General features: G+C 44.1%; 1 protein-coding gene across 1 annotated transcript in view; it reads left to right on the top strand.

Annotated features, from left to right (window-relative positions):
- The first annotated feature begins 2,654 nt into the window (after nucleotides 1-2,654).
- The window catches only part of OVCH1 (ovochymase 1), a 67,355-nt gene continuing 47,405 nt past the window's right edge, over nucleotides 2,655-22,604 (top strand). The window contains exons 1-8 of the mRNA XM_084811877.1: nucleotides 2,655-2,697; nucleotides 4,328-4,502; nucleotides 13,229-13,405; nucleotides 15,093-15,265; nucleotides 16,804-16,899; nucleotides 19,169-19,320; nucleotides 20,624-20,816; nucleotides 21,649-21,775. Coding sequence (XP_084668003.1) covers nucleotides 2,655-2,697; nucleotides 4,328-4,502; nucleotides 13,229-13,405; nucleotides 15,093-15,265; nucleotides 16,804-16,899; nucleotides 19,169-19,320; nucleotides 20,624-20,816; nucleotides 21,649-21,775 — 1,136 coding nt within the window. The remainder of the gene's footprint in view (nucleotides 2,698-4,327; nucleotides 4,503-13,228; nucleotides 13,406-15,092; nucleotides 15,266-16,803; nucleotides 16,900-19,168; nucleotides 19,321-20,623; nucleotides 20,817-21,648; nucleotides 21,776-22,604) is intronic.

Below are 22,604 nucleotides of genomic sequence, written 5' to 3'. Positions count from 1 at the left end.
TCCACCTTTTCTTCTTGTTGGAATTGTTTGTAATTGTACCTTTAGAATTTCCTTTTTTAAAAGCTCCCACCCATCTTGGACTCCTTTTCTCATTAGAGTCGCTTGCCATGGGACCTTACTTATCATTGTTCTGAGTTTATTAAAATTAGCTTTCCTAAAATCCAGGCTACGGGTTTGGCTACACTCGGCTTTTGCTTCCTTTACAACCAAGAACTCAAGTATAACATGGTCGCTTTCCCCCAGAGTTCCTGTAACTGCTACTTTATCCACTAACCATCTCTGTTGGTTAGGATCAAGTCAAGGATAGCCGATACTCTAGTTCCTTCCTCTACTTCCTGTAGGAGGAAGTTATCTGCAACACAAGTCAGGAATTTCTTGAATTTCTAGTGGCTGGCTAGGTGGGAGGGAGTACTATGGAAAACCACCTCAGCATTGCTGCCTTATCTAAAACAACTCCACATCCCAAAAGGAAACTATTAAAAATGACCATTCCAAGCTCTGCATGATGAACTGCAGCTTGCAGTTCGGCCCAGCCATGAAAAGATATAAGGCAGAGGGACGCGCTTTGAGAGATGGCCGTATACAGGGCCAGTGTAAATCCCAGAAAGGATCTGGAATCAAAAGGACAGGTTTGTAGTGGGATAAAATGCCAGGTGTGAAGAGAGACAGAGGGGGGAAATGACGATTTCAATCACAAGCACAGAAAATGATGGGGGTTTCCCTGTTCTCAGATAACACGTGAAGAGGGAAGGAAAGTTGTGAGATAGCAGCAGGAGAGTAGCATTGTTGTTTAAAGCTCCCGTGAAAGCCAGTGATTAAAGAACGATCCTGCTAAAAAAACCTCAGGTGTGAAGAGAGCCCGTGAAGAGAGAACAATTCACACATCCTACTACTAGATAAGAACTGATTTTTCTTTTATTTTTTAAAGAATTCTTGGGAGAGGTAGCAAAGCCTATATGGTTTTGGCAGGAAAGGCTTCCTCCTAAAGTATTTAGGTTCAAGTTATAGTAAATATTTAAAGTAGGGTGAGAGCCCCCATCCTTTCATATCAAACATCTCACATTGCCAATATCACTTAAATGCTGCAAAGTATATTGAGAACAGAGGCCTTCACTATGCCCTATGGGTTTCCAGATATGAGACCCACATTTAATCACAATGTGACAAGGGATAAACTGGTTGTCCTTAAACTTTAAGGACACAATCCTAGGCATGTTTAGCCAGAAAAAAGTTCTACAACTCCCAGCATTCCTCAGCCAGTAGGACATTTTTCTGGCTAAACATGGGGTCTTGATGTAGTGTGTGTGTGTGTGTGTGTGTGTCTGCGCGCGCGCGCGTCCTAAGCCATTTTCTTCAGTGCTGCTTTCCTGTTGACCCCACCGCCACCCCACACAGGTGTTGTTTGCCCTGACTGGAAAAACATATGGGCACATCCTCTGTGTGTGTGTATGTTTTTCCAGCTGGAGCAAATTGCTTCAGGAGAGTTGAGGTTCTGGCAGGAACTGCAGAAAAGGGTGAAACTTCCTCTCCCCACAATTCCAATCTGGAAGGGGCAGGGTGACGGAGGGGAGGGGAGGCACTGCAGCGGCTACTTATAAAATACCTTGTCCTTGCATCTAGCTTAGTCCTTGTTGATTAAAACATTATTTCTCCTTATCTCTCAAAGGTGAGTATCAGCACGGAGGTTGGGGGAAGCTCCTTCAACAAGGGCTGTGTTGAAGAGAGAATTCTGGTAGATCCAGCTTCTCATGCAGGCGGAAGTGTGGTCAAACTTACAGCCTTTCTCAGCCTTCAATTCCCCAGATGTTATTGGACCGCAACTCCCACCATGCCCAGCCAGCATGGCCAATGCTCAGGAGTGGTGGGAGTTAAAGTTCAACATTGTCTTTGGATCCAAGGTTGGGAAAGGCTGGGTTAGATAATGGAGACTGAGATTAAGAAGATCCAAGTTCAGATCTCCACTTGGATGTGAAGCTCGCTGGCTCCAGTCTCTCTCTCTCGGCCTAAGCTACCTCGCAGGGTTGTTGAGAGACTAGAATGGCCAGGAGGGGAGGAAGAACCATGTACAACAGCTTCTTGGAGGAAAGATGGGATATCAGCTGAACTGGTATCTATTGAAATTCCCTCTTCACCACCACTGTTGAAGGTAGAAAGCCCTGCCTCGTGTTGCATTTAGCACTCCTCTTGCTCTCTCCTCTATCTCTCCCATATCACAAATACAGAACCGTAGGTTTCTTGGAACATGCCAATATCTTCCATCCAAGAATGCTGTGGCCATGGTTTGGAAGCGTAGTTCTGTACATGAGGTTCTGAAAGAAGCAAAAGTGAGAGTTTGTAGGTGTTGGGCTCTTTCATGATACGTATGTTTTAAAGAGGCAGTACCATTGAGAAAGGTTTGAAGATTTAATTAGATCTAAGTCCTGATTATTATCTTTCCCATATATCCAATCTCTCAATTTGTCTTTGGTTCCCACTATGGTAAAACTATCTGGTAGAAGGTTCTTGGAGATTAGCAACTCTTGCCGTGACTTAGCCCAGCCACCCTCCTTCATTTGTTCTCTCATGCAAAGCTTGGGGAGGTGGTCTTCTGGCATATCCAAGACCCTCTAATAATAAAAAGGGCTGCCTTCTGAGCCCTAGCTTCTACTGATACCATGCCTGTCTCTGCCCTGAGGAAGGGAGCTGTGGTCCCTGGAGGTACTGCCAATAAATATCTCAGGAACTTGTTTAGACAAACCTCCAACTCCTTCAAATTGTTATACCTTACCCCCCAAATCTCAATACTGTATTGAGATTTGGTATTGCTCTCCCTGTTTTCTCTCTCCATTTTCTTTCTCTTGGGAAAATTCTCCTTAAAAGAACATGGTGATGGTGGCACTGGTGGGATCCATTTGTGGGTCCCCCTGACCCACCAGTTGAAGATCAGTGGCCTATGTTGTAGTATCTTTGTCAGGAGCCATACTGTGCATTATATGAAATGTAAACCCTACTTAGAGTAGAGCCATTGAAATAAATGGGACTTAAGTTAGACTCCAATTGGGTACAACCCACTGGATACCACTCCTTATGGTGATCTCTCTTCTGCGTTAGAAAACAAACACATCTGCACCTATCTCCGGTAATGTTTCTTGAATGTATTTATTATTAGCTTCCTACAGATTTCATTCTTTATTCCCAGCCCTGCCAGAAAATCTACTCAGTTGTAGAAATCAAACTTTTAAAATACACATACACAGAGAGAGAGAGAGGTCACTAGGCAATTGAGCTAGAATTGACTTACTTTTACTGCTTGTGGGTTTTGCCTGGGGAGCAGACAGGATGTGGTCAGGTCGCCAGGATTGCGCTTTGAATAAGGAGAAGGGCTTGGCAGGCAGTGAACCCAGGAAGCCGCCATCAGACTACTAGTTCAGACAGCCTAGCATTGTCTCCTCCAGCCTTTCCCAACTTGTTGCCCTCCAGATGGACTTCAGATCCCACCAACCCCAGCCAGCATGGCCAGTAATTCTGGGAACATGGGCTCTTGAAGCCATTTGCCCCAACTGGAAAAACATACAGGCACACAGGATGTGTCCATATGTTTTTCCAGTCAGGGCAAACAACACGTGTGTGTGTGTGTGTGTGTGTGTGTGTGTGTGGTTCAACAGGAAAGCAGCTCTGGAGAAGAAGGACCCACCCACCCTCATTGCATCAAGACCCCACCCCTCAGCTGTAGTTTTAGGGCACAATCCTATGCATGTTTAGCCAAAAAAAAGTCCTACAACTCCTTACATTCCTAAGCCAGCACCAGGGTAAGACCTGGAAGGATGAGTTGGGCTCTTTTGCTCTCTCTTCAAACTATGTTGGAGGCATCCTTTCATGTGTCCTTCCTACATAAAGGCACATCTCCCCCTGCATGTACCTGCTCGGACTCTTAGGTAATCTTCAGAGGTCCTCCTCTGGGTGCCCCCACCAAAGGAAGCTAAGGTGGCTACAAGAGAGAGGGCCTTCTCAGTGGTGGCACTTCACTTATGGAATAAACTTCCCTAAGAGGTTCACCTGGCACCTACGTTGTTATCTTTTTGGCTCCAGGCAAAGACCTTTCTTTTCTTCCAGGCATTTTAGAGACCTTTTTGAGAGATTGGGGTACATCGGATAGTCCAATCCTAATGATGCTTCCTCAGAAGAAAGGTCTTCTGATTTCAACTGGGCCTGCTCCTGTGTAAGAGTGCATAGAATTGCAGTCCCAGAATCTCCATTCAGTATCCACCATTGTGCTTTTTGTAGGATTGAAATGTGGAGTCCCTTCCCTGGATCTGGAGGATTATTGGCCACCTGCATTCTTTTCGAGAATTATTGGAGGGAGGACATCAGAGCCCGGTGGACAACCGTGGCAGGTCTGTGCTGAGAACATACTTGTCTGAGTTAGATGAGGTAGCCCAGGTGACTGTCTGGGCACTGGACCGGGTGGGAGTTGGGGGCATCGATGAAACAAATAGTACAAACAGCTCATATGGCATGAATAAGTATAGATTTACAGATCTTTTTGTTAATTTAATTTTTAAAAAGAAATTACAAAACCACATTAATATCGATTCAGAATCCCTCTCCCAGCTTGGACAGTTTTGGGATTCTTCTTCTCCTCTCCTTTATTTTCTATTTCTATTTCAATAATATATTAATGTTTCATTCCGTTATTATCTTCTTTTCATGAGTCCCACAAATTTCTATAAGCTTCTACCAAGGTTATTCTATTCGAATCTTTCATAAAGTCGATATATTTTTGCCAGTCCTTCTTGAAGGTGTCTCTTTTCTTTATTCCTCTGTGCACTCTTAACTTCTGTGTCAATTTTTCATTTATCGCTATGTCCCAGATTTTGTTTTTCCACAAAGGTATTGTCAGCATCCGGGCTATCTTCCATTTACTTGCAATTAATTGCCTTGTGGCTGTCAACAGGAAGCGAGTTAATGTTTTTTTCTGTAATCTCTCTATTTTCTTTTACGAACATATTCAATAAAGCTAATTCTAGTGTTTTACAAATCCCTTGATCAGTAATTCTATTTCTTGAAATATCTTGTCCCAGAATTTTCTAAACCTCCTACATTCCCACCACATATGTATTTGAGTACCATTAATTCCACATCCTCTCCAACACAAAGGCGATAGATTCATTTTCATTTTTGCTAGCTGGTGTCAAATGCCACTTCTGAACCAACTTTAGTCCACTTTCTTTTATTTTGGTGGGTATTGCTTGAAAGGGAAATCTATCTAAAAGTTGTTTCCAATCTTCTTCCTCTGTCTCCTCTTCAATATATATCTGCTTTATTGTTACATCTCCCTTATCTCCTGTTTTATCAGAATTTTATATATTTGAGTTATTACACCCTTATTGCCTAATTGATAATTATCTACAAGTTTTTCCCATTCTGTTAAATCTCTTGTACTTTGCCTTATCTTTCTCATTCTTATAAATTTATTGATTTGCATCCATACTAACTATGACATTCCTATACTTTGTACACGATTATTCCGTATTTCTTGTGTTATAGGGTTCTGCTGTTGATAAAAAAATTCAAATTTAGGTCAATCTTATTTCTTTCAACTTATTTTTCCCCACCACTTTCCCTTTTATATCAAACACTGGGTGCACCCAAATCAGTATTAATGGAGAAACCCCTGGCATTAGTTTCTCTTTCCTAAAGTTCCATGCTTTTAATAATCCTTTTATTGTATTTCTGTTGTTTCTTTGTTGTTTTATATATCGACTATAAAACATATTCTGTAATTCCTCTCCCTTTAATCCCTTTAATCCCATCAATTCCCTTTCTATTTCTATCCCATTTACCCTCGCTCCTTCCTTCATTATCGTTAATATATGTCTTAGTTGGTACACATCATAATATGTTTTTAAAGGTGGTGTACCTCATCCTCCTTCTTGCATAGATCTGTAGAATCACAGAATCATAGAATAGTAGGGTTGGAAGGGGCCTATAAGACCATCAAGTCCATCCCCCTGCTCAGTGCAGGAAACTAAGTCAAAGCATACCTGACAGATGGCTGCATCTGAAAGTCTTTGCTGTTTGTAGCCTTTTAGTCTTTAAAATAAATGTTTATATCCTGTTTTGCCATGTTTTAAACCTTTTAAATGGAATTTCTTGTGGAAGCACATTAAAAAGATAAGTAAATTTTGGTAATAACATCATTTTTTTAGTCATAATCTGATCAGAAAGTGTTGAATTTATCTTTTCCCATCCGGCTATGTCATTCTTTATTTCCTTCCAAAACTTCCCATAATTTAGTTTCAGCACATACTTCTGACTTTTAGGGACTTTAACTCCTAAATATCTAAATGCTTTTGTCACTAAAGGGATACCTGTCATTTTTGAAATTTCTGTTGTTCTTGTGGTTCTATATTCAGACACATCAAATCAGATTTCTTTGTATTTACCTTTAGTCCTGCCACCTGTTGGAATTGTTACTTCTCTTACCAGTTCCTTTATTCCCTTTTCTGAATTTCCTAATGTAAATAAAATGTCATCTGCATATTGTTGTTGTTCAGTCGTTAAGTCGTGTCCGACTCTTCGTGACCCCATGGACCATAGCATGCCAGGCCTTCCTGTCCTCCGCTCTCTCCCGGAGTGTGCTCAAGTTCATATTCATCACATCGGTGATGCTATCTAGCCATCTCATCCTCTGCTGTCCCCTTCTCCTTTTGCCTTCCATCTTTCCCAGCATCAGGGTCTTTTCCAGTGACTTTTCTCTTCGCATTAGGTGGCCAAAATATTTCAGCTTCAGCTTCAGTATCTGTCCTTCCAATGAGCACTCAGGGTTGATTTCCTTTAGGATGGACTGATTTGACCTCCTTGCAGTCCAGGGGACTCGTAAGAGTCTTCTCCAGCACCACAGTTCGAAAGCATCAATTCTTCGGCGCTCAGCCTTCCTTACAGTCCAGCTCTCACAGCCATACATTGCTACTGGGAAAACCATAGCTTTGATTATACGAACCTTTGTCGGCAAGGTGATGTCTCTGCTTCTTACTATGCTGTCTAGGTGTGCCATAGCTTTCCTCCCAAGGAGCAAGTGTCTTTTAATTTCATGGCTACAGTCACCGTCTGCGGTGATCTTGGAGCCCAAGAAAATAAAATCTGTCACTGCTTCTATTTCTTCCCCTTCTATATGCCAGGAAGTGATGGGGCCACATGCCATGATCTTAGTTTTTTTAATGTTGAGTTTCAAACCAGCTTTTGCACTCTCCACTTTCACCCTCAACAAGAGGCTCTTTAGATCCTCTTTGCTTTCTGCCATTAGGGTGGTATCGTCTGCGTATCTGAGGTTGTTGATAATTTTCCTGGCAATCTTAATTCCGACCAGTGATTCATCCAACCCGGTGTTTCTCATGATGTACTCTGCATATAAATTAAATAAGCAGGGCGACAATATACAGCCTTGTCATACTCCTTTCCCAATTTTGAACCACTCGGTTGTTCCATGTCCGGTTCTTACTGTTGCTTCTTGACCCATGTACAGGTTTCTCAGGAGACAGGTAAGGTGATCTGGTACTCCCATCTCTTTAAGAATTTGCCACAGTTTGTTGTGATCCACACAATCAAAGGCTTTAGCGCAGTCAATGAAGCAGAAATAGACGTTTTTCTGGAATTCTCTTGCTTTCTGCATGATCCAGTGAATAATGGCGATTTGATCTCTAGTTCCTCTGCCTCTTTGAAACCCATCTTGTACTTCCAGTAGTTCTCTGTTCACATACTGCTGAAGCCTAGCTTGTAGGATTTTGAGCATCACCTTGCTGGCATGTGAAATGAGCGCAATTGTATGGTAGTTTGAACACTCTTTGGCATTGCCCTTCTTTGGAACTGGAATGTAAACTGACCTTTTCCAGTCTTGTGGCCACTGTTGAGTGTTCCAAATTTGTTGGCATCTTGAGTGCAGCACTTTACAGCATCATCTTTTAGGATTTTAAATAGCTCAGCTGGAATACTGTCATTTCCTCTGGCTTTGTTGTTAGTAATGCTTCCTAAGGCCCACTTGACTTCACTCTCGAGGATGTCCGGCTCAAGTTCAGTGACCGCACTATCATGGCTATCAGGGACATTAAGATCTTTCCTGTATAGTTCTTCTGTGTATTCTTTCCACCTCTTCTTAATCTCATCTGCTTCTGTTAGGTCCCTGCCTTCTTTGTCCTTTATCATGCCCGTCTTTGCACAAAACGTTCCCTTGATATCTCCAATTTTCTTGAAGAGATCTTTAGTCTTTCCCATTCTATTGTTTTCCTGGATTTCTTTGCATTGTTCATTTAAGAAGGCCTTCTTGTCTCTCCTTGCTATTCTCTGGAACTCTGCATTCCGTTGGATATATCTTCCCCTTTCTCCCTTGCTTTTCGCTTCCCTTCTTTCCTCAGCTACTTGTAAAGCCTCATCAGACAGCCACTTGGCTTTCTTGCATTTTTTTTTCTTTGGGATGGATTTCGTTGCTGCCTCCTGAACAATGTTACGGACCTCCGTCCATCGTTCCTCAGGCACTCTGTCTATCAGGTCTAATCCCTGAAATCTATTTGTCACCTCCACTGTATATTCAGAAGGGATATGATTTAGGTCATACCTGAATGGTTTAGTGGTTTTCCCTATGTTCTTCAATTTAAGCTGAAATTTTGCAATAAGAAGCTCATGATCTGAGCCACAGTGAGCTCCAGGTCTTGTTTTTACTGACTGTATAGAGCTTCTCCATCTTCGGCTGCAAAGTACATAATCAATCTGATTTCAATATTGACCATCTGGTGATGTCCATGTGTAGAGTCGCCTCTTGTGCTGTTGGAAAAGAGTGTTTGCTATGATCAGCGTGTTCTCTTGGCAAAACTCTATTAGCCTTTGTCCTGCTTCATTTTGTACACCAAGGCCATGCTTGCCTGTTATCCTGGTTATGTCTTGACTTCCTACTTTAGCATTCCAATCCCTTATGATGAAGAGGACATCTTTTTTTCTAGAAGGTGTTGTAGGTCTTCATAGAACCTATCAACCTCAGCTTCTTCGGCCTCAGTGGTTGGGGCATAGACTTGAATTACTGTGATGTTGAATGGTTTGCCTTGGATTCATACTGAGATCATTCTGTCGTTTTTGAGATTGTACCCCAGTACTGCTTTTCCCACCCTTTTGTTGACTATGAGCGCTACTCCATTTCTTCTAAGGGATTCTTGCCCACAGTAGTAGATATGATGGTCACCTGAATTAAATTCGCCCATGCCTGTCCATTTTAGTTTGCTGTTTCCCAAGATGCCGACGTTCAGTCTTGCCATCTCACGTTTGACCATCTCCAGCTTACCTTGATTCATTGATCTTACATTCCAGGTTCCTAAACAATATTGTTCTTTACAGCATCGGACTTTCTTTTCACCGCCAGACTCATCCACAGCTGAGTGTCCTTTCGGCTTTGGCCCAGCCGCTTCACTCTTTCTGGCGCTACTTGGAAATTCCCTCTGCTCTTCCCCAGTAGTATATTGGACACCTTCCGACCTGAGGGGCTCATCTTCCGGCGTCATCTCTTTTAGCCTTGTGATACGTTCCATGGGGTTTTCTTGGCAAGAATACTGGAGTGGGTTGCCATTTCCTTCTCCAGTGGACCACATTTTGTCAGAACTCTCTGCCATGACCTGTCCGTCTTGGGTGGCGCTGCACGGCATAGCTTATGGTTTAACTGAGTTACGCAAGCCCCTTCACCACAACAAGGCAGTGATCCATGAAGGGGCATCTGCATATAGGTTCAATTTAAATTCTCTCTTGCCTATGAGTATCCCTTTGATATCCTTATTTCCTCTGATTCTGTCAGCCAGAAACTCAATTACCATTGTAAATAAGAGTGGTGAAAGGGGGCACCCCTGCCTTGTTCCTGAATTAAGCCTTATTTCTTCTGTCTCTAATCTGTTATACCTTATTTTTGCTGTTTGTACATATATCACCTCTATTATATGTTTAAACTTATTCCCCAGAGTATACTTATTTAGCAGACTTAATTTAAATTTTGGATTGACTGTATCAAATGCTTTATAGAGATCAAGTGTCATTAATACAACCAGGATTTTTCTTCTCTTACAAATGTTAATCACACCAAAACTTTCCTAATTGGATCTGCTATAAATCAATTTTTTAAAAAGCCATATTGATCCAAACCTTGTTGTTGTTCAGTCGTTCAGTCGTGTCCGACTCTTCGTGACCCCATGGACCATAGCACGCCAGGCCTTCCTGTCCTACGCTCTCTCCCGGAGCGTGCTCAAGTTCATATTCATTGCATCGGTGATGCTATCTAGCCATCTCATCCTCTGCCGTCCCCTTCTCCTTCTGCCTTCAGTCTTTCCCAGCATCAGGGTCTTTTCCAGGGAGTTTTCTCTTTGCATTAGGTGGCCAAAATATTTGAGCTTCAGCTTCAGTATCTGTCCTTCCAATGAGCAGTCAGGGTTGATTTCCTTTAGGATGGACTGATCTGACCTCCTTGCAGTCCAGGGGACTAACTTTTTTCAGGCGTTTTGCCCATATTTTAGTAAATATCTTACAATCCACATTCAATAGAGATATTGGTCTGTAGGAGTCCAGATTACATTTATCCTTGTTTAATTTAGGTATCAGTGTTATTACATTTTGTGTCCATGTTTTTGGGAGTAGGCCCCCCCTCTTGTATTTCCTGATATAATTTCTTCAGTTGTGGCGCCAACACATCCACAAGTGCTCTATAAAATTTGCCCATAAACCTGCCTCGGCCTGGCAATTTATTATTTTTTAATTCTTTTCTAGCTTCTTTAATCTCTTCTTCTCCTGTCTCAGCTTCTAAAAACTGTTTCTGTTCTTCTTTTAGTGGGGGTATTTTTGTTTTGTCTTGGGATTCCTGAATCAGCGTTATTTCTATCTGTTTCCTTTCATAAAGATCTTTAAAATAACTTTGTAATATTTCTCTCATTTTCTTTTGATCATATGTTTTAATTCCTGCTTTTGTATTCAAAGCTAAAATTCTGTGCTTAGTTCTCTTTTTCTGGAGTCTGTTCGTCAACAGTTTTGAACTTTTTCCCGTAAACTCATAATGCCTTGGCTTAACATATAAAATATCTCTCATTATTTTATTTCTAATGCCTCTCTTTCTTTCCTCAATTTTTCCATTTCTTTTGTAATTCTGATCTGACCAGCATACTTGTACTGCTCCATTAATCTACTGATTTCTTGATCCACTGTCTCTTTCTTCTCCTTTCTCTTTATTAAGCTGAACTCTTTTATACATATTCCTGTTATTGTTGCCTTGCCCGCTTCCCATCTAATTGTTTCTGTTGTTTCCCCTGTTTTATTTTCTTCAAAATATCTTTCTATATTCCTTTTTATCTTAGCTTTAATATCTTCCTTAGTTAATAATATGGGATTCAATCTCCATATATAATCCCTTTTAATTTCTTGGTCCATCTCTACATCAGATTTACAGATCTTGTTGTGCCAATATATTGTAGTTTCTGCCAGGGATATATCATGCATTGCAGTCTGGGCATCGCAGTTGTGAAATGGACTAAAATGCAGTAACGATCAGGAGTTAATAAGTTGACCAAATGGAAGAGGCACTTCTGTCTTGGAGGCACTATCTTGTCTAGGGCTAACCCTTCAGGTCCTCTCGGAGTTAACAGTTAACAATTCCCCAACTCCACAATACAAGCGCATTTTAAATTCTTGTGTTTCATTCCAGTGGTAATCTCCAGATGGTTTTGACCTACATCTCCCATCAACTCTAATCAGCATAGATGGTGAGAGATTATGGGAATTGTAGACCAAAACATCTTAAAGGCATGTTTAGGCCTCCCTGGACTGTGTGTAACCGTTTTCCCTTAAAACATTGTATTTGGAGTTTGCGGATTATGGGAATTATCAGATCACTGAATTGAAGGTTAGGTGGTAATGCTGCCCTTGCAGTTTCAGAGCTATACGTGGCTCTAGCACAGCCTTCCCTGACTGGGTGCCATCCAGATGTATTGGACTACAACTTCCATTGCCCCAGCCAGCATGGACATTGGCTGTGGATGATGGGGGTTGTAGTCCAACACAGCTGCAGCAGAGAGCGCATGGTTGGGGAATGCTGTTCTGCCACTTTTTGGAATGCTACTTTCAGAGCTCATTTACAGCATGCCTTTCAGCTGATTTATATATGAAGAAGCAGCATGTAGTACAGGCTCTTTTAGAGATCTGCAGCTTCAACATTCATCTTTCCTTTTTTGATTCTCCCTACGTAAGAAACTCTGTGCACATAGATTTCTCCATGGTATAAGAGCTTTCTAAGCTAGAATCTTTCTTTCTGACTTGCTAGCTTTCTGCAGGTAGGGATATCAGAGAAATCCACAACGGAACCAAGTGAGGCTGGGTTTTTATGAATCCGATTCTGCAGCTGACTGGCTTTTCCCATGTTGGGCAGATTCTGCAGACTTGTGGACCATTTTTCTAACCTTTGGGGAATTTTGTGCAAATTTCATCGTAGAAAAATACGCAAAAATAATAATAAAAAAAAACCCTGGCTGAAAATGCACATTTGGGGGGAATTTGGGTAGCTCTCAGGGACTGCATTCCAGTGGTGGGCAGGGGTGAAGGCAAAAGTGGGTGGGGCCAGAGGCAAAAGGAGGTGGGGCCAAAACACCAACAATGCCAGCATGGTTTAGCTTGAAGCTCTTACTGCCATTCACTCAGCCTTAGGAGAGGCATCTTGACCTTTTGGAATGGGGGAAAACCTGTGCAAAAGCTGGGAAACCACCAAACAGCCAGCGATCAGGTGAAGGGGGGGGGGGCATCTCTAGAATCCCGCAAGGCTGGGTTTGAGGTTCTTCGCCTCTGATCTAGAAGCTTAAAGTGGCCAGGCTGTCATGTGACGACCATTGCATTATTCATGTAATGTAACCTAAAAACATAAAAGTGGATTTTATATATAATTCTTATAGAAAATGTAAATTTTATTTACATAGCTTTATATAAAAGCACATTTTAGTAGTTAGATATTCCCCATGAGTCAGATGCTTTGACTGATGAATATAAAGTGCATGTGTAAAATTATGATCATATTTTTATACATTTCTTATATAGCCACCATTTTGAAAACAGTGGCCATTTTGGGGGGGCCCTGCCTCAGAATTAAACCTACATGGATATAGATCATTTGTGGAAAGTTTCATGCTTTTTTTCCCAAAAGTGCATGATCTCCATGAATTAGTCATTTTCTCTGCCGTCCCGTAAGGCAGTGCCTGCAGTTGTACAAAACTGTCCGTGGGGTGCCCGGTTTTTGCATCCTTCTCCACCTCCCTGCCTCTAAACAGGTCTCCGTCAAGTTGGGCCGTTCCCACTTCTGCGGTGGCAGTTTGATCCGTGAGGATGTGGTGGTTACTGCAGCTCACTGCGTCGTGGATCTTGACCTGTAAGTTGTATTAAGCACTTGTGCAGAGGAAATGAGTGGTGACTTCAGCAGGCCTGTTGACAAAATGAGGTGCGTCGCAAGCAGGTCTAGCTGCTGACCTGGAGGAAGGTGGCGGCAGCTGACAGAATGGTGCGCATGGGTAAAATGCGAGCCTCTGAAATCGACCTGTAAAAATGTGAACTTGGTGTGAAGGGGGTGATTTCTTTATTATGTTTTTAATCCGCCCAAGGACATCCATTCTCTGGGAGGTGTGTCCGGTGGGAGTGCCGTGTTGGGGTCGTGGCTGGCGGGTGCAATCCCACATCCCCCTCACGCATTCACTGAACATGTGGGGAGCCGGGGGGGGGTCATCCGGGAAATCTTCATGTCTGTCGCCCTATGTGCTTGGCTTTTCTTCGCTTCCTTCCCGTCCCCCCTTGCGCTGCCTGCTGCTGCTGCGTTATCGTACTGATTCCGTGGTTGAGCTGAGCCTTTAAAGTCTGGACATGGCTGTCAAGGGCTCCTTGGAGGCCTCTCTCAGTCTAATCCAGTAGCCAAGTCCAGACACAGACAAAGGGATTCCTTTCAAAGCTTTATTCTTCTTTTACAACTTAACAACTATACCGATTGCAACTAGATCTGAGCAGCAGAGTACCTATGCCCTAAGTTGGAACAGTTGGTCCCCGTTTGAAAGGGAATTACTGGCAGACCCTGAACTTAAGGACTAGGGAGAGTCCCTCCCCTTTTCCCTTGGATCCTCTGGGCGCAGCCGTTGTTTGCACGCCAACCGGGCACTATGCCTCCTTTCCGCGCCCTCCATCTGGCGCCGCTCTGTGCGTCTGCGCATCCACCAAGTCTGCTATCCATGCTTGGCCACTCCCTGGACTGCTAACTAAACTAGGAATGCCGGTGGGAGGAATCTCCGTCAGCTGTTGGCCTTGGGAAAGAGGAGCGCACTCCTCTCCCAGGAGCGACTGCTCTTCCTCAGAATCAGAACTACTCTGGGATTCTATGGGCTCAGTGTCCACCCTGACAATGACCAAGGTTATTAGAAAACACTTCCACTTGTTGAAGGTGGGGGGAATTCCCACCCCACTCTTTGGGCAGTGGAGGCTGGTGGCTCAAATGTCAGTGGGTCGGGAAATGCCCTCCAGGTTTCAGTCACTGTCTTTATCACATGTGTGCTCAGTCACATGTGATAATTCTTAGAGGAAAGCATGTAGCTCAGTGATAGAACACATACGCTGTGTGTAGAAGGGCCCAGGTTCAATCCTAGCCAGGTATCTCCAGGAAAAGATGACAAAGACCCCTATCTGAGACCCTGGCAAGCCACTGCCAGTCTGTGTAGGCCACCGTTCCCCAACCTGGTGCCCTCCACCTGCATTAGACTGAAATGTATTTCTGTTCATGTCAGCCACGTCAGGCATCTAACCAACTGGGTTTGCCCTAATAAGGTCGCTACGCTTCAAAATGCTCCAAGATGCAAAATGAGTATTTTGCAACTTTAGGTTCTAGCAAAGTAACAACTGTTGTCTACTCTGAGTGGCATTGGCAGCAGATTTCCAGGGTTTCTGGGACCTTTCCCAGGCTTGCTTCATCAGATGATTTAATTGGAAATATTAAACCTGGGGCCTTCAAGGTGCAAAGTTCTACTAACTAAACCACTGTCCTTCCCTCTCTTTCCTTGATCTCACCCTTTGTCTGGCAGGAGAGTCGTGAAGAATCTGGTTGTGACTGTTGGGGAATACAGCCTTGGAACAACAGATGAAGGAGAACAGAACGTCCCTGTCTTGAAAATCATTATCCATCCTGCATTCAACAGATTTGGATATATGGATTCGGATATAGCACTGCTGTATCTGAAATACAGAGTGAGATATGGTAAGAGGAAGACTCGATCAGTAATGGCTGTTCCAGAGAAGGGGAGGTATTATGGGTTGTGAGCATGACATCTTTTGTCATCTGTACTTGCACTTGAGTTTCTGAGAGAGTTCCTGTACTTCAAATAATGTTATTTAGTTCTACCATTTAAACCCCACCCATCAATGCTAAAGAGTCTTCTTATGCAGCTTACAACAAACAATAAACAAAGCGCAATAATATAAAACAACAACATGCAAAATCTGAGTGTAGGGATAAATCCCTAACACAATCAAGTCAATCACTTTACAAAAGGCTAAAAAAGAATCTTTTTTTCCTATTCCATGCCTCCCCCACCCCCATCCAGTAATGTGGGGCACCTTGTAAGGAGCAGAGATGTTGTAGCACAACCTTCCCCGTCCTGGTGCCTCTGGATATCATGGTTGGGGGTGATGTGAGTTGTAGTCCAACACTTCTGGAGGGCATCTGGTCAGGGAAGGCTGCTGTGGCATCTGGTCTTCTTGTTGACGTATTGAGCTCCCTGCTGGTTCCCTTCCACTCAGATCAGGGGCTCAGTGGGGGCTGTATGATCACTGCAACAGGGACCCATTGGTGGTGCGGGCAGCACTTTACTGCAGAGCTGTACAGAAAGGAGAATTCTGCCAGGTGCAGGGAGAACTCGCTCCTGACAGAACTTTCCCTCCTATGCAACAATGTGAGGTTTTGGAATCCTGTTGAGATCTGGCCTGTGCAACCTCGAGCTGCGGCCATTTTACTGAAAACTTGGTTGTTCAGGCAGGCATTTGGGGTGGGTTAGGGTATTTTTAGAAGATGTTTTAACGTGTAATGTTACTGTTTTAAATTGTACTGTTGTACATCACCCAGAGTGGCCGGGTGACTGGCCAGATGGGCGATTAAGAAATTTAAGAAATAAATTTAATATATAAAATAAATACTTGACTTTCAGCTGGTTTTGCCGATAAGGCTCCACCCACACACCCACTTCGTGTCTTGCAAGGAAAGAATGGGGATTAAAACTGCTTATAGTTTGTGCTTATAGATGTGCCCTGTGTTGTCTTTCCCCGACCTGGTGCCCTCCAGAAGTGTTGGACTACAGCTCCCATCATTCCTTGGCTGGGGGTGATGGGATGTGTAGCCTAGCATATCTGGAGAGCACCAGGAATGTTTCCCAGAACTTTGTGGGCAGTATTATAAGTCACCTTTGTAGATGCTCCCGTCTGTGTTTCCAGTTAGTGCTATAAGGCCGAGGCACTCCCTTCTCAGAATAGGAAGCTGCCTCGTCCCAGGCTGGACTGTTCAGCCCACTATTGTCTCCTCCGACTGACAGCAGCTTTATGGGGTCTCAGGCGAAAGATCTTTCCCACATCTGCTATTGATCCTTCTAGCGGGAGATGGGGTTTGAACCTGGGGACTTCTGCATGCAGAGCATGTGGTCTCCTCCCATGAGCTATGGCTGTATCCCAGTAGAAAATATTTGGAAGTATTCTGCGCACTTAAAAGAAAATTAAATGTTGCTTCTCATCCTTTCCCTCCCTTAGGACATGAAGTTCAGCCCATCTGTCTTCCGCACAAAGGAGATCTATTTGAAGCTGGGACGCTCTGTGTTGTGAGTGGGTGGGGCAAAGTCTCTGAAGGTAAGTAAATAGCAAGCACATAATTTGGAGGAGGAGCGGGATGGGTTTTTTCACTTTAGTTTGCTAGAATTTTTTTTTTTTAATGGTGGAGGGAGCAATCCTATGGCCACTAGTCAGCGGCTAGATGGCCATAGAATACGTGGTTTTTGAGGAAACTACCTCGGAGCCCGCGCTCCAAGGTTGGTTCCCGTAGAATCAACCATCCTCCCTCTTCCACGCTGCCTTGCAGGCAGCACAGAACAGCTCTATGCTCCGCGCTCAGAAGAGGAGCGCGAAGCGGCCAAAACAGGGCGTTCCAGGGGGTGTTCCGGGGCAGGGAAGGTGGAAAGGCCGGTACACCACATCCTACGTGTCATCCAGCAGCCTCCTCCCCTGATCTGCCTTCCCGTGGCTAGATAGCCGAAATCGGCTGTCTAGCTGCAAATGCAGGGCAGGAGGTGGCCGCCTATCCTCATAGGATTGCACCCTAATTGTTTTACTTAATGGTATAAAAATTCCATAAACACATAGATGTTTTTACATACATTTCCAGCAGCAATAATTCTTTAATCCTTCTCACATTGAATATTAGCCTTACATTATATCTAATAACAAATCATGATGTATTCCATCATAATATGTCAGTAAAAAGGCTTCACCTTTTAATAAACCTGCCATCGTTTTGCCTACCTTCCCTAGTTCTCATCATATTTGTTAACTTTGTTATAAGTGCCACATCCCAAACTCTGAAAGTCTATCCAACAATTTTTTAAATTATTTTTTCTTCTTATTGTGAATTTAACAAAACAAAAAGCAAATCATGACAAGAAAGAAAAAAAGAACAAGAAACTACATGCATAGAAATAGCAATATTCCAACAAATACAACTTCTTCTTTTTTTAAAAAAGGAAATTATGCATAAGCTTCAAGAAAAGTGAACCAAATATCCATATATTTATCCATTTGTGAGTGGCGCCTATATACCACCATATTTCACAATTGCAGGGGCAGGTGACTGGTAACCAGGCAGAGACTTCCGAGTGAACACGTTTGCCATATTGGAGTGCTCCAGTATCATTCATGATTGTAGACTAGGGGTGTTGAGCTCAAGGGGGAGGGGGGGCTGGATGACCACCCCACTGAGCCCTCTGTGGGCCACTTCACTCATGTGGGCTTTCCATGGCCAAGCTTTCCCTAGCCATTGGGGAGGATGTGGGGTGGGCAAAGCAGAGATAACAGTGAGGATTCCCCCCCCCCCATATTCGTGGGGCTTAGGGAAGTGGGGGTCTCCCCTGAGGCCCTGCAGGCTGGATGGACTGGCTTGGAGGGCTAAAAGTTCCCCAGTGCAGATTTCAGTCATGTCCCCCTCCATTTCTTTCCTGTACCCTAGACTATAAATCTTCCACCTAGATATGAGTGGTTAATGGTGGTGTAGCCTATACAGTTTGTCATCCGGAGTGATGTTCTTCTAGGCACTGAAGTTTCCTGGTTTTTTGTTTTGTTTGCATATTAAGAAACGCGAGAGAAGCTCTGCAGTTTTCTTGCAAATTACAGGAGAGGGAAAGGATTCCTTCTTTCCCAGAAGAGGCTTAAGGGAGCAGGGTGGACAAAGCAGGGAAGCACAGGAGACCTGAATAGATCCTAGCTGGATGATTACAATACTATGCATGTTTAGCCAGAAAAAAAGTCCTACAGCTTCCAGCTTTCCCCAGCCAGCATGGCTGGCTGAGGCATGTTGGAGTTGCAGGATTTTTTTTTTCTGTCTATAGTAAACATGCATAGTACTGTGCCCTAAATTGCCTTGCAAAGTTGAGAGGTGGGGGACTCAGTTGTCTGGAGAGGCAGAGACTTTGCAGAAGACATTGGGAAGCTTCTCTGATCCAGGATTGGTGGGAAGGTTGGAAGTTAAAACAGATTCACATCCCAAGGATTGACAAGATGGCAATGAAGTAAATCCAGATGTTAGTTAGCATTTTGGAGGGAGGGAATCCTTCTCTTCATTACATGGTGGTGCCTTATATTTTTGTAAGAAGAGGGGAAAAGTTACATACACTTATAGTGATAAAATAAAAATAAAAGCTTTTAAAACCTTAAAATCAATGTTTCTCTTATCCATTCTAAAAACCCAGCTAAATTAAAAACGCGTTTGCCATTTGAATACATAAGGAGGTCATGTGGGCTAGTACCTTGGAATGGTTCAAGTGGAACTAAGGCTCCATAGCTGTGCTGTACCATTTGGAGGCTCATGGAAAAAGCCTTTCAGCAATTGCTGGCTTCCTTCTCTCTGCAGCTGGTGCTCTGTCTGATGTCCTACAGGAAGTGGAGTTGCCCATCATTGACGACAGAACCTGCAGTGAGCTCCTGAAAGCACTGAATTTGCCTCCAGTCCAGAGTTCCATGCTCTGTGCTGGCTTTCCAGATGGTGGAAGGGATGCGTGCAAGGTAGGAAGCGCACCGTCGAGGATGTAAGACGGATCAGAAAAGGAACTGAGCATGTCCAAAAGGCAGTTTCTTGTGATTTCAAACTGCTGCCGCAGCTTCTCACCAGAAGCTCAGGAAGTGCTTTAAGCTTTAAGGCAGGGGCTGTAGCTTAGTGGTAGAAGCACCTGCTTTGCAGGCAGAAGGTTTCAGCTTCGATCCCCAGCTTCTCCAGGTAGGGCTAGGAAAGAATCCTGGCTGAAACCCTGGAGAGCCATTGCTGCCAGTCAGTGTCAACAATACTGGCCTAGATGGGCCAAGGGTCTGCCATACTATATAGACAGTTTCCTATCATCCTAAGTGTCCTAGCACAGGGGTAAGCAGACTTCAGGCTAGCGATGGGAAAATTTAGCCTGAAGAAATTTGAGAAATTTGTTCCATTGCTTTTTAAGAATGGATTTACTCAATCTGCACCTCCTGGAACAAAACGCGGGAACGGATGCAGTTTGCCCCTGGAAATCCACATATACTCAGACTTGTGATGCATTCTGTGAAAGAAAAAAAATGTGTCCAACAACACATGTGAAAAATGCTCAAAAGACACTGTGCACTTACAAAATGCGCATTAAACATTTTAGTGCACCCATTTGAATAATGCACAGAAAAATACATGCAGATTTTTCCCTGTCAAAAAATAAATTAAGTAGATCTGCATGGAATGGAATTGGAGGTGGGAAAAAGAGGAAGACTACGGAAATAGGCTTGACGGGTCCGCCTGTCCTTACTGCAGGCTTGTGGGCTCTGCTTTGTTTTTTTGTTTTTTACTAGAATCCCAAGATCCACCTGGTACAAAATACGTTCACTAAGAATTAAAGAATTCTGAGCCCAGGAATTTGTACTCTGTTCCAGAACTGAATGGCGCTCATGGTCTTTCCACACAGAAATCCATTCCCAGTTCACCCTAAGCCTCTTGAATTTCAGCAGTGTAATTTAGTGCAGCTTGGTGAATCATTTCATTGTTGCTCTCATTAAACTGGGAATCAAGAAATCCTTGCTGACCTGCCTGCAAGTCACGCAGAGGCCTAAAGGTAATGAAATGAAAAGGCGGAGGGACATTGGCCAGGGAAGTGAGGCATCCCGAGATTTCTGTCCAGACCAATCACTCAACAGCATGTGTGTCTTTAATGAGGTGCAAGGTTTCATGCGTTGACAGGGAGAGATTGTGGGATGTGCCAAGTCTCCACATGCAATTCTTCTGAGGCAGATTGTGTTACAAACCACTTGCCTGGAGGGATGCTGATCCTGACACTGTCCTGTCTTCTGTCAGGGTGATTCGGGTGGACCGTTGGCCTGCAGAAGGGCCAGTGGCATCTGGGCTCTAGCAGGCGTCACATCTTGGGGCATTGGTTGTGCAAAAGGGTGGCGAGCCAACAAGACAAGCAATGGTGGTAGAGGTTCCCCGGGCATCTTCGCTAAAGTAGATGAGCTACTGGACTTCATTGCCCAGAATATGGTTACTGGTGAGTACTGGGTTTAGCCAACCATTTCCCACCCATTCATTTCTTTAAAATCCACAGTACTGGAGAATTACTTCTAAGGCAATTTACAGACCTCTGTCCCCCCTCCCCGCTTTTCTTTTTTCTTTTTTGGCCAGTTGCCTCCCATGAAAGCCTCCAGTTCCTGGATTTTGTCTCTTTGTAGCACTGTACTGTGAGCAAAAGCCTGAACGTACAACAAATCTGCGTGGACGGGGTGGGCCTGGTTTTTCTAATCACAGAGGTGGGGCCATGACCTTGGTGAAAATCCTTCCTCTGATCCCACAGTATTCCTATAGGGAGACTGCTCAGAGCAAACTAGTATTTATGTTGGTCAGCCAGCAGCGGTAACTTCTGCATGGACCCTGGTGGCTCATGCTGTTGGGTCAATCGGAAGATCAAAGCTCTTTTCCGAAAGATGCCCACCGTGTGGAACAGCCTTCCCCAACCTGGTGCCCTTCAGATATAGAATCATAGGGTTGGAAGGGGCCTACAAGACCATCAAGTCCACCCCCCTGTTCAATGAAGGAAGCCTGATTCCCAGGCGGTCTCCCATCCAAGTACTAACCAGGGCTGACCCTGCTTAGCTTCTGAGATCAGATGAGATTGGGCACATACAGTCTTTGTTGGACTACAACTCCCAGATGCTGGTTGGGGGATTCAGGGAGTTGTAGTCCAACACACCTGGAAAGCACCAGGTTGGGGAAGGCTGATGCAGAAAGTGGAACTTTGAGATAGATAATTTAGATGCGTTTCTTCAATTCATGGTGAAAATACTTCATGTACTGTTTCCTTTTCCTTTCCTTTTCTTGTTCAGTACCTGGTCCAAGTGACCTGTCTTTCCCTGGCCCAGAAGACTGCAACTCCCATGGGATGTTGGTGTTTGGAGAAAGTGGTCACATTCGGCACCCTCACCTAACCGAGGAGACTTACCTTGACAATAGGTATTTGCTGCAGTTCCCGCCATCCGTTTTGCCTAGTGCGCTCTCTTAAGAAGGTGGCTGACTGGGCTGGCTGGATGCCTTGATGGTGCCTCCTGAGATGCAAGGAGGGTTGTAACTGAGCGCAGGGTCGCACATCCCTGCCTTGCCAAGATATCGCATCAGTGGAGGCTGGTGGCTCTGATGTCAGTGGGGCAGTGAATCCGCTCCAGGTTTCAGTCAGAACGAGTCAGAGCTCTAAATCAGCCATCCAAGGTGCTTCACACCTTGGATAGCTCCTTTAGAGTTGTGAATGAAACCTGGAGCGGATGTACTGCCCCACTGACGTTGGAGCCACCAGCTTCCACTGCATCCCATGATACTCTCTCACTGTCGTGATGTTTTCAGCTCTTTGGATGGGGGTAAAATTGGCCAGCATGGGCTTTTCAAGTGTGTACTGGCACTGCTGTAAGGGCTGGGGACACTTGCAGGGGAGAAGCAATGGGCAGATATGGTGTGCTTTACTTTCCCACACACGCACCTCCGCGGAAAGGATGTTTTTGCCTTCAGCTGAGTTAACTTCCTGTCTTGAAGTCTGGCTAAGGGAAAAGCAAGTGTGTGTGTGTGTGTGTGTGTGTGTATGTGTGTTTCAGTAGGAATTACTGTGTGAGTAAAGATTAAGCAACCCTTCCTGTCTGATCTCCCCAGCACATGCCCCCTGTATTAGCATAACCCTGCAAAAACACATTTCGAACCTCCATGTTTGCTGAAATAACATGAAGTTCTGCTCTGACAATGCACCCAATCCCTTATTTAAGCAGACACTTAAATAGATGCCTGCTTAAATAAAGTG

The sequence above is a fragment of the Heloderma suspectum genome, chromosome 7, assembly GCF_057233095.1.
Source record: "Heloderma suspectum isolate Gila_16-S chromosome 7, 16-S_ref, whole genome shotgun sequence".
In the NCBI taxonomy this organism is placed as follows: Eukaryota; Metazoa; Chordata; class Lepidosauria; order Squamata; family Helodermatidae; genus Heloderma; species Heloderma suspectum.
This window is presented reverse-complemented; position numbering and strand designations above follow the sequence as displayed.